Below are 12,794 nucleotides of genomic sequence, written 5' to 3' on the forward strand. Positions count from 1 at the left end.
ATGGAAAAGAGACATAGAGAGAGAGAGAGAGAAACACATATATAGATCTCTGTAAAAGCAGGGCCACAAGAGCCAACTCCAAAACATTAATAAATAAACTCTATAGGCAGTATAATGGCTGCGTGCTAGTGTAATGTACCCAATTTAACTAAAAACATTGTTTGATAGGAAATAAAGCACAAATTGAAAATCAATAGCAAGTGCTGCAGCAGGGCGAGGAATGCACTTACGTAAGGGATGCCAAATATGCTGAATTCCATCATGCCTGAAAGACAGAAAGAGGGAGGAGTTTGTTTTTACTGGCCTGTTTTAAGAAGTCTCTTTAATAATCTGATGCAAGGTTATGTATCTTGCTGTCCTGAATTTGATGAAGTTCTGTTGTTTTCAGTTTAGCACTTGGTTTTCTGTGTTTTATCCCCTCTTGCATATCTCTGCTTTCTTTTCTTTAACTCTTGCAACATATTTAAAAGAAAATTTCAAAACATTTTTGATGCCTCTTAAGACCAATACATTGAAATTACATTGCAAAACTTTCCCTTTAAGTATACAATACCATGTATGTGTATATATTATATAAACACTATAAATAAATTACTGACCCTAAATATTTGAACGATAGCGCATACTAAATATGAGCACTAGCGATGCTTATCTTCCCACAAATGAATAAACACATACCTATGATGGACTTCAGAAGCTGGTCCCAGGCGGAGTAGTTGTCTCCCAGCCAATGTCCTGCCCAGCGTCCACTAGACGGGTATGTTGAACGGGTAACTATGACACCTCTCTTTCCAGTTGTACTAAGCAAAGCACTGGGAAATACACATACAAAATTAAAAATAAATCAGGATTTAAAAATCATTCCAGAACAACTAAGTAATAAAATAATATTGAATACAGAGGAACAGAAAACTCACTCATAAGTGGGTTTTGTGTGAGCCCAGCCGTACAAGTTGTGGACATCATAATGTTTGACGCGTTTGCCGTCGGCCAGGATCTGCTCGCTGTTCATGCATAAAGTCTTGTGCTTTAGACCTCTCTGCATGGACTCCAGTGCTGGGTAAAGTCACGCACATCCCAATTAATTCTGGATGTAAAATGCTAGATAGAAGTGTAAATGTTGCCCATTGTGCACTCATTAGGAACTTACGGGGCATGTATGGAGGATCTTCTAAATCTTTATTCCCCAGACAATTTTCTCCAACAGTGCCATGCACAAAACTGGCCGGCTCATTCATGTCCTACAGAAAGCAAAACACAATGACAAGGTTATGATTCAAAGAACGCAAAGGAGAAAACTGTGAACATATGCAAATTAATGCATAAATGTTCTTGCACAGCTTACCATGACTTTGTCAAATAGGACATATTCCACAATCATCAACACGATTTCAACAACATTCCTATGAATCTATCATTTTCCTCAGAATTTTGAGGTATTTATCTGTTACTGTAAGAGTTAGATCCGTTGCTTTAAGAGCAACAATGGCATGGAATGGCACAAATGTGCTCAAAAAATATATGTTACCATATTCTTTCATAAAACTGACTGACTTGTTTGCTTACCCCCAGTAAAAAAGTTATACATTTAAATACATTTATTTAATACTAAGTATAGTTTAAACCTATTAACATATTTACTGATGTATCACTCACGACTTACTGATATGAAAATTATAAATAAACTTATTTGGATTACCACTACTGATGAGGACTGTATGATCTGTGAATAATATCAAATATGTCTTTAAATTCAAGATATTTAATTGCAATAATTCCACTTAAGCACAATCAGATATACTTCAGTATATCTTAGTTGTGCATTAATTCCAAAAAAAAAAAAAAAAAAAAAAAAAAAATAGTTCCAAAAGGCAAAAGTTCAAAAAACTTCCAATTTAACAGACTTTAAGTATACCAATTTAGTATACTAAAAGTACAATTGCAGGGTATTTTATTAAGTACTTAAATATTTAAATGTCTTTGTAGTATACTTGGTTAGAAATAAATGTATTTCAAATAGTTATTTTTCATTAGGTACATGAAACTGTATGATTTCTAAGTCTAATCTTTTATAATTGAAAACAAAATATGCAGTGGTATGTTTAATGACAAAAATAGTTTGTAGAAGCCTTCAATACAGTTGGTAAATATATATATATATATATATATATATATATATATATATATATATATATATATATATATATTTGGGGGGCGGTGTAGACATAGTATCAGAAAAATATTTGCACTAATCTCATTTTTCATGTTATCTTCTTCAGATTTGAAATAGAAACTCATGAGACATGTGACTTTCAACCAAAACATTTTCTAGATTGCTCAGGACTGATTTAATGTATTCTTATATTAAAAAGCATTTCGGTAAAAAAGTTTTCAAGTCACTTCAGTGTCTATAACTTTTAATATTTTTGAGGATTATCAAATCTGGTTGATAAAAAGTAAAGCCCAAAGGGTCTTCTTTCCAAAGACACCAGAATTATGTGTGTAACAAACATAAGTAAGGAACTGTTACAATTTTAAGTTAACGTATTTTTCAGAGTATAAGTCACAACCGAGTATAAGTCGCATCAGTCCAAAAATACGTCACGATGAGGGAAAAAACATGTTTAAGCCGCACTGGACTATAAGTCACATTTATTTAGAACCAAGAACCAAGAGAAAACTGGTCCTCTGGCAGCTGTAGACGGTAATGTTTTCTCTTGGTTCATTTCTCTCGGTTCATGTCAAATTAATTTTGATAAATAAGTCGTTCCTGACTATAAGTCGCAGGACCAGCCAAACTATGAAAAAAGATGTGACTTATAGTCCGGAAAATACGATAGTTAGGGCACTTTTACCTGTGAATCCCATAATGGGGGGTGCTGGCTAACATGCTAATATCTGCTAACACTTTATTCTTATGGTCCTCCAACACTTTATTGACTGTTAGTGACTTTGCAAGTAGGCTATATGTCAAGTTACATTACTAACCATTTTTCTAACAGTCTTCTAATGAGAGCTAGTTGATATTTGCAAAATCATAAGAGTTAGTTGGCATATGTATTAGTTACCTATAGTTATCAGAATGTCTAATAGAAATAAAGCATAACTTTACATTTCTTTGCTTTTCACTCCAGCATGAAAATGAACAAGACAAAGCACTCACGATCCAGAGTCCGTCGAACTTTATGATGTTGTTGTAAAAGTCTTTAATCTGCTCTCCCCACCACTCTGCTGTACTGTTCTTGAAGAAATCAGGGAACGCTGCGAAAGCTCTGAATTGCTGAGAGTTGAAAGGAAACAAACATTATTATAATTGCTGCAGGTTGGATGCAGTGGTTTAATGATCACTACATGCATTTTGGATATTACAGTAGTGCAAAATGCAAATGTGTTTAAGTATTAATGTGCTGGTTCACTTCTGATCTGTTCTCATTGGCTGTTGGTGTGTCTTCTACATGCTGATTGGCTGATATAATAGTGGGTGATATAGTATAACACTATTGTGTGCTAATTGACCGGTGGTCGCGGTGTCTTCTTCATGCTGATTGGTTGATCGTATCTATGATGTCACCTTCATCTCTCTTGACTGGGTTTGCAATTATAGCCCATTGTACTGATAATTTCTGGATGAATAGACTTGGATGGGGTGGACAAGAGAAAAGATGTCCAGTTCACTGATTAAAGAGAGATAGAAAGAGTGTGATTTATAGAGATAATGAAGTGAGAGAGGCAGATACCTCTACTTGAGTATCCCAGTCCAAAGAATTGTCCACAGTGATATTGGGATAGTCAGGCCATACCTATAACAGACAGAAGACTTTGACAAGCCTTACACTGTACATTGATGAGTTGATTTATACACATTTTAATTTGCCTCTGTTCGTAGAGCTTTTTATACAGATGCCAATGTTTTTTTTTTTTAGTTTTTTTTTTTAGGTTGGATAGAATGTGTAATCTCTGACCCAGTTTGTTTGCTGGCTTCCATGACTGCAGTATGCTTTATTTTACACCAAATGGCAACCTGGGGTGCCAAAATACTATTGGGTGCATTGGCAGAGGGTAGAGTCACACAGACCAAAAGAAAAGCAGACATTCTGTCACATTTAATATTAGAATACCCGACTGATGTGCTGTTTTTCAAAGAAAAATGTATGTGAACTTGCATGTTTCCTCAATTTCTGCAAACATATTATGTTATTGTATGCTTTAGTGCATTCAGAAACTTGCATTCTGCACCTTTAACCTCATTTAACTTCAACTCTTAATCCTACAAATGTGCAGAATCTAATTTGAAAATAATCTTCATTCACCCTTTTGGAGATGATGTTCAACTTCTCACTAAAGTACATGTTAATTAATTTACCTTCCAGTAGTTATTCCCTTATTAAGACTAAATTAGAAAAAAAGAAAATCATAATGACAATATCCTTGTTGCCAATGACATCATTTTTGGAGGGCAAACAACAGCACAATTAGTTTTGAGAATTTGCAATTGATTTGATGATCAATGCTGTTTTTCTTTTTGGTATCATTTGGTTTGTTTCATTATAAAACATCCATCCTGAAAACATCCCAAAAAAAAAACAAGTAAAATGGTATGACAATATACAACTTCAAAAAATGCTTTAACTGCTAACTGTCAAACCCTCAGTGAGCAATAGCAAACTTACTGTATTCCTATGCTAACAGGCATAGATAATTGTTTAGATAATTGCATTACACTTTTTTTTAATAACAACACAAGAAAATCAAGCTTCAAATGTACTGTTCAATGTTCAAAGTTCAATGTACTGCAGAACACGAAGTGCCTCAAACTAGTGCCACAGAGCAGAGCTAAATATTCTGTCAACAAAACTATGAGGCATTGACTCAGAATCAATAAATGTTCCTCTTCCTCCTTGTGTTTGTCATACCTTCCCCCACACAATGTCATTGCTGAGCTCAGGAGGCCACTTGATGAAAACGTCTTTTTGAATTCCGGTCTCAAATGCAGGGTAGGAGCCTTTTGTCTCATTGCCCGCTATCGCCGGGTCCTGAAACATACAAACAAACAAAGCATGTAGTTCTGGTACAGAATACATTTCTCTCTATGCTTCTGGCTAGAATAAGAAGACAGTACTGATGTCAGACTACATCGATCGTTCTGTTCTCATTACAGTTACCATTTCATGGAAACAACTTTGTTTTTCCCAGTAATTTAGAATAGTTTGTACCAGGATGAAGATGAAACGCATTCCCTCAGCTCTCATCTGGTCCACCAGAGCAGGTAGTCCTTTAAAATTCTCTTGGTCCAGCGTAAAATCCATCTGCCTCTCCATGTAGTCAATGTCTGCATATTGCACATCCTTTAAGGGATCAAGGGTTCATTATTATGATTATTAAACTTAAATGTAAACTTTCGAAGTGACTGAGAAATTACTAAATAATGCCTTTTGGTTAGAAACAAAATGAATGGTATTATGTTATAAGCAGCTGCTATGCATTTGCTAAGGTGTTCTGGGTCCTGGGGATGGGATACTTTCACAATATGTTCATAATTACTGATCAGATTCTAATTAATGTAACTGATAATTTTACACACACACACACACACACACACACACACACACACACACACACACACACACACACACACGTATATGCATACAATATTTTATAGTCCTTCAATTATATAACTCTTAAGCCAAAAAAAAAAAAAAAAAAAAAAACTGAAGAAAAAGTAATATTATATATTTAAAAACACATTGGTATGCACAAACACAAATTAAAAATTTAAAGATTGTGAATAATCTCCTTTAATTATAGAGAGAAAAAAGATAGTTTTTCAATATTAAATATTAAAACTATTTAAAAAAAATTGTAAAAAAAAAATAAATAACATGAGTAATATGAATAACTGATTTTTGTATTAATAATAAAAAAAAAAAAAAAAAAAAAAAAAAACATTGTGAAATAACTGGCTTTAATTTATTAATTATGAAAGTGTCTTCATCATTGGTTTTGTCCATTCATAAGCTGCCAAGTTTAATTTAGTTCCAAGATGATAAAGTTCCTATATATTTCACACCTACACTACATATTCCAGACGAGTACAATACTAAGATTTAGGGGTTTGTTCAATCTGTTAGCACAAACTATGTGCAATTATAAATACCAATGGTGTTTTTCTTAGAAAAAACTTCTAATAAAAGGACCATGAAGACATTTTTTATGAACTTTATGAGTCGGTGACTCACTTCATTTACCATTTTAAGTCTTAATACAGCTAAAGAATGTTGAATTTTTATCATTCAGGTTGCAAGTCCCAGCAAAATAACCGGTTGAGGTATTTAAAGTGAGAAACAATATTCCTGAAGTTCCAATGCAAGTTTTGAAGGTCGTGAGAGTTACGTAACTGTGTGATTGTTGTGTTCAGAAGGAGACTGAAAGACACATGCACAAACTACAAGATGAGATTCTTACATAAGGTATTTGAGCTGCTTTCATGTCTCTGTAAAGATCTGCGATCTCTGTATCATTGGAGTAGCCGTAGCGGCAAAGCTGGAATCCGAGCGACCAGTAGGCTGGAAGAACCGGGCGGCCGATCATCTGTCAGACAAAATGCACAAACCGTGAGAAAAATATTTGACATTTTATGCAAATACATTTTAGGACATAAATATTCAAGAGGCTAAAGAGAATCTAATAGCCCCTTCTGTCTATGTGACAAGCAAGCTTCCTTTAGATAAATATTTATGTATTTCATTTATGCATGTGAGTTTTTGGATGTTATTTTGTGTGTGTGCTAAGATTGAGTACACTTTGGGCAATGAGGCAGAGAGACTCCAGCTGCTAAACCTCATCAAGCCAGGAAACACACACACACACACACACACCTCAGTGTACTGCTGAACAACTTCTTCTGGAGTGGGTCCCATCACCATGTAGAAGTCCAAGATACCTCCGATGGTGTGGTAGGTCAGAGTGGGATTAGGCTGGAAGGTCACATCTAAAAGCAAAACAAGAAGAAGAAGAAGAAGAAAAAAAAAACTATTTGTTTAAACACCTACACTTACAGTCAGCAATAGTGGATTCCCTCTTAAGCTTTTATGACAAACAGCACACAGTTTATAACAATGTTTACAACTTAACACACACACACACACATATATGTATACATATGCATCTCAAATTTGATTTTTTTGAAAAAGCTTTTTGTAACTTATTTCAAAAATGAAAAAAAGTATTTTAGATTCATTACATGTAAACTAAAACATTTCAAAAGTTTATTTTTTTCAGCTCATGAAACTCAAAAAAAAAAAAAAAAATACATAAATCAATAATTAAAAACAAGGATTTGCAAAACAGAAAAGTTCAAGTTCTTTAAAGTATGTTCATTTATGCATTCAATACATAGTTCCCTTAGGACAAACTCATTGGAACGGATCCACTGTTTCTCATCTTTCTCTTGAAAAATATCCTATAGAAAAACCACTTGGAAGTGTCTTTGGCACTGTGGGCAGGTGCTAAAGTCCTGCTGGGAAAATAAATCAGTATCTCCATAGCTTGCCAGCAGATGGAAGCATAAAGTGCTCAAAAATCTCCTGGAAGACAGCTGCATTGACTTCGATAAAACACAATAAACCAACACCAGCAGAAGTCATGGCACCCTAAAATTCAAGCAACTTGGATTCTGTGCCTCCCTAGTTTTCCTCCATACTCCTGACCTTGATTTCCAAATGAAATGCAAAACTACATTTTTTTTCCTGGAGAGAGAACTTTGGACCATGCACTGAGTCCAATTCAGTCTACCACAAATTGGACTTTACCACTTTACCACCTGTAAAGCCTACCGCAAAGACCAGCCATTAAAAATCTCCATGTGGACTTTTCCAATGTGGATTTTATTTTTGTATTTTTTCTGTGACTAAGCGACTAATAAAATTTTGGTCGATTAAGCCTCTTCTGTCTAGTCGACTATTATGGGACAGCTCTAAAAATAAATGTCAACACAATCAATAAAACCTTCAAGTCACTTCAGAGGTCTATAGCACTTCCATTTCTGTGTCATTCTGTATGCGTTGAAGCGTTAAACACATCTGCATTCAAATCGGAGGGCACTACTTTGAACTTCTCTGGGTAAAGTGAACCACATCAAAGCTATTCTCCTGCTGCGGTTCTCAGGATGCTCATTTACTCGACTGCCTGTGCATTTGTGTTTATGTAAGAATTAAAATGTGTGTGAGCGTTTGCGAGACGGCGGTTGAATGCAGAAGACTTTCTGAGAGCACAATTCTGTTAAAATCCCTTTCCAAAAGCACCATTATATGTAAGCAGCTCAAGAGAAACTCCTGCAATAAGCATAAGCGTTCCTCACACTAAAGCTCAATGACAGCCTCTCGCCTCTGATAAATAGCGTCCGCTCTAATCACGACCTTAAGACCTGCTGACAAAACTCACGCCAGCATTGGAGCCAGTAAAAGATGGACTTATTTGTTCCAATGCTAAAGATGCAGCAAGTGGCTGACTGATGACATTTAGTCTCATAAATAGACAATAAAAGCATTGTTCCCGGAGATACTGTGCTGCCCTTTACATAAAAATAAATGTGAAGGGCACATACAATTTTGTTTTTTACAACTTAACTGACTTACAGAAAAGTCTGGAATGTCTTTGTTCTGTTCTACAAAAGTTTTTCTCGATTCTCTCCAATGCATTCTGTGATTGTCATCTAAATTAGGTATTTTGCAACATCATAATGTTTCTGTTGACCAGTTGGAATAGATTTTGCACCAAAAGCATGCATATGCTGCTCTGTCTCTATTTCAAAGTATCCACATATATAAAAAAATAAAAAAATAAATAAAATAAAATAAAATAAAAACTGAAATCAGGGTAAATTGTTTTTTTTTTTTTTTTTTTGGTCCAGGTAAAACACAAATGTTTTGTGTGTTTGGTTTCACTCACCCATAGCATTGCTGTTGAGCAGGAGGACGCCATGAGCATTTTTGGATTTCTCCAGTCCCATATAGAAAGGATGAACTCCATAACTGTTCAGCTTATACTGCAGATGGGGAGAAAGAGATTAGAGTTTGAGTTTGTGATGCGATTTCAGTTGTTCTCAGTGTTAAACAGACAATTAAGTGTTAATGAGAGATTTTTATTTGGCTTAAAGGAAAGAACCCTGCAAATTTTAAGCATCATTACTCCAGTCTTCAGTGTCCCATGATCCTTTATATATGATATATATATATATATATATATATATATATATATATATATATATATATATATAGAGAGAGAGAGAGAGAGAGAGAGAGAGAGAGAGAGAATGTCTATTTTAATAATGTACTGTGAATTTTTTTATTGTTAATGTGTTAATATGTAATATATGTGACCCTGGAGCACAAAACCAGTCTTAAGTCGCCGGGGTATATTTGTAGCAATAACCAAAAAAAAAACATTGTATAAGTCAAAATCATTGATTTTTCTTTTATGCAAAAAATTGGTAGCACTTTATTTTACAGTCCTGTTCCTCATGTACATACTATGTACTTATTATAGTAATTACAATAACTATGTAATAACTAGGTACTAACCCTGAACCTAACCCTACCCCATGTAGTTACCTTGTATTACCAGAACTTTCTTAGATAAATACACTGTAAGTACACTATAAGTACATGTTAGTACACGTAAAATAAAGTGCAACAAAAAAATCTTTATGATATTAAGTAAAGATCACGTTCCATGAAGATATTTTGTAAATTTCTTACCATAAATATGTAAAAACATATTTTTTGGTTAGTAATATTCATTGCTAAGAACTTCATTTGGACAAATTTAAAGGCAGTTTTCTCAGTATTTGATTTTTTTTTTTTTTTTTTGCACCCTCAGATTCCACATTTTCAAATAGTTGTATCTCGACCAAATATTGTCTGATCCTAATAAACCATACATCAGTAGAGTTATTTATTCAAAGTTATTTATTCAACTTTCAGATGATGTATAAATCTTAATAAAAAATAAAAATGTACACTTAAGACTGGTTTTGTGGTCCGAGGTCACATATATTTTAATGTGAATATGTTTTAATGTTTTATGTGACTTTGCACTCATACATGTTTTATGTGTTATTTTTGATGAGAAAACACCTTGCAAACATTGACTTGCAGAATAAACATATTTCATGGTAGTATTTGTTATACATTTAGTTAAATTCATTTGATTTTAAAACATCTCGGAGAAAGGTGGCTTTTATTACATAAATAGATAATAAAAATAAAGTCAAAATGTATTAAAAACTAAAATAAGCTTAATTCATAGTTTCATCAACTATGTTATATATGTATGTATGTATTTAATGTTTGAGGTAAACTGTCATAGCATTACTGCTTTTGATTGCCATATTGAGTGACCAAACCATAAACATGGTCGTCTGTACTGTGATGTGTATAGTGCAGAAAACTTATCATTCAGGAAGGCTTGCAAAACATGACCACTGGTTCTGATACTAACCCCTGGAGGCTGGTCTTTCGCAAACAGGCCGTATTTGTTGAAGTTGAGGCTATGTTTATAGGTAGGGTGCTCTGTTTCACCAAAACCATAGACATATTCTGTGGGAAGGCGTGTGGAGATCTGAAGGAACTGATCGGAGAAAGTGAACCCCGGCACGGCAGAGTCCCATCTAGAGAAGGAGATTCAACAAAACAGAACACTCAAGATGTTTCTGTCTTCTGAGGAACAAGTTGCTTTCATCAAGAAGGCTGACTGTGCTTTTATAGTCCTAAAGCTCACAGAAAACCCTGCAAGTGCACCATCAGCACCGCTATTCAGAGCTATTTCTGCATTCAACTCCTTTACAGCACTGCTTCTTTGTTGCTTCTTCTAATTAATTTGTAGTTGAAATACATTTGGGAACTTTGACATACAGTAGGTGGACAACCAGAATGGGTAATAAATAGTCTTCCTTTTAGATGAATGCATTTAAGATGTATTTCAATATATAGACTGTATATTTATTTATATTTATTATATGTATGGATTTTATTTAATATACAAATGGTATATTCCATTTTTTATTTAATGCAGTTTCTAAATAAATGCATAACATATAAAAAACATTTATTCATTTAACTTAAACAGTAGACCATGTTCATAGCAATGTCAAGGTCATGGGCTCAGTTTCCAAGAAATATATGAAGTTAAAAATAAAATCCTTGCATGCAATACAATGCGGATTTAGATCTGTCACATGCATGAATTTAACTGCTAAATAAATTAGTATAAATGTATTGTATAAGGTGAAATGGTGAAAAGCCTCAATACATGGTGACAGCATATAAAATACCCACTATAACTAATAACTTAACTTACTATGTAGTTACCTTGCAGTTACCTACTGTATTAACTACCACATCATTGCCAAAAGAATCTCTCTGTACTCTGTTACCAGAGTAATTCAGGTTACTCACATCACTTCTTCTGTTCCTTTTCTGATCACTTGGATCCCAAATGGTTTGTCATTGATTTGAACCCTATAGTGTCTGTTGTTTTCCTCTGTTTCTGGTGCGGCTGGCAGGTTAAGGGGAATGGGGACCTCGTAGCGTGCATTTTCTGGGTCAAAGATCTAGATGAAAAGGAACAAAATCAGTCATAGTCATAGTCTAAGTCAATAAATATGTTAATTTTCTTAATTCCCATTCCTAAAAAAATATAAAAAATAAATAAAAACAAAATAATAATAATAATAATAATAATAATAATAATAATAATAATAATAATAATAATAATAATAATAATAATAATAAATTAAATAATAAGCCATGTCACTAGTAATGCCATTGTTATGGGGTCGATTCCCAGTGCTCCCTAAAATAAATGTTCGAAATCTATGGTCCCATGAATAACCTACAATGTCTGTAGAACCTTTCTATTGCACAAAAGGTTCTTTAAATGGAAAAAGGGTAAATGTAATCAATTGTTATTCTAAGACCCATTTACCGAAAGGTTCTTTGGGCCAAATGCCTGAATTTAAATTATATATATATATATATATATATATATATATATATATATATATATATATATATATATATATATATATATATATATATATATATATATATATATATATGTAATTTATTTATTAATTTATTTTCAGAAATGGATAAATTCTCTATTTGTTTTGGTCTTAATCCTAAATTTAAAAAGCATACCTTCCAACGTAGGCTTCTTCCACTCAGGTATGTGATTTCCACCCGTAGCTTGCTGATGTCTCGAGATCGAGAACGCTGACTTGGGAATTCAGTATTGCGGTCTATATCTACAGTGATGCCGCTTAGTGTCTCAACCTTATTGCTGGTGATGTAGCCGTGGTTCTCGGAGTAATAACACCGAGGGATACTTGATGGCTAAGAAAAACAATTATATTACATAAAATGAGTCAAAAGTACACATTTGCCATTCACTTCCCATATATAGACACCAAAACATAGTGTCTATCTGAAAATAACAGGGTTGAATATTCTCACGTACCTCCCAGATGCAGCCGCGGGCTTCACATTTGGCCTGGTCTTCACCCCCTTCAGGATAGCAATCAATTCTTGCAGGGATTTTGGCACCCCAGTTGACTGTGTAGTTCTTCCCAAGTTCCAGCTCCAGATTTTTCAGATGAAGCACCTTAGAAGACCAAAAATACTCAATGAAGTACCTAACAGCAGTATGGCTCTTGTGATTGATGGACATACATGAGTTGTCCAGAACGCCTCCTTGAGTACAAACAAAGTCATGTCAATTGTGAACATAAGAAGTTT

The 12,794-nt window shown here is 34.0% G+C and overlaps 1 protein-coding gene across 1 annotated transcript in view; it reads right to left on the reverse strand.

Annotated features, from left to right (window-relative positions):
• Positions 1-12,794, reverse strand: part of LOC113118133 (sucrase-isomaltase, intestinal-like) — a 49,273-nt gene that overhangs the window by 12,864 nt on the left and 23,615 nt on the right. Inside the window, exons 25-39 of the mRNA XM_026287061.1 lie at positions 12,517-12,660; positions 12,198-12,392; positions 11,454-11,608; positions 10,498-10,666; positions 8,947-9,043; positions 6,876-6,988; positions 6,463-6,588; positions 5,214-5,345; positions 4,914-5,033; positions 3,738-3,800; positions 3,164-3,280; positions 1,151-1,241; positions 918-1,056; positions 679-812; positions 231-265 (exon numbers count right to left, since the gene is read on the reverse strand). Of these exons, the coding sequence (XP_026142846.1) occupies positions 231-265; positions 679-812; positions 918-1,056; positions 1,151-1,241; positions 3,164-3,280; positions 3,738-3,800; positions 4,914-5,033; positions 5,214-5,345; positions 6,463-6,588; positions 6,876-6,988; positions 8,947-9,043; positions 10,498-10,666; positions 11,454-11,608; positions 12,198-12,392; positions 12,517-12,660 (1,830 nt within the window). The remainder of the gene's footprint in view (positions 1-230; positions 266-678; positions 813-917; positions 1,057-1,150; positions 1,242-3,163; positions 3,281-3,737; positions 3,801-4,913; positions 5,034-5,213; positions 5,346-6,462; positions 6,589-6,875; positions 6,989-8,946; positions 9,044-10,497; positions 10,667-11,453; positions 11,609-12,197; positions 12,393-12,516; positions 12,661-12,794) is intronic.

Source organism: Carassius auratus, chromosome 18 (genome assembly GCF_003368295.1).
Source record: "Carassius auratus strain Wakin chromosome 18, ASM336829v1, whole genome shotgun sequence".
In the NCBI taxonomy this organism is placed as follows: domain Eukaryota; kingdom Metazoa; phylum Chordata; class Actinopteri; order Cypriniformes; family Cyprinidae; genus Carassius; species Carassius auratus.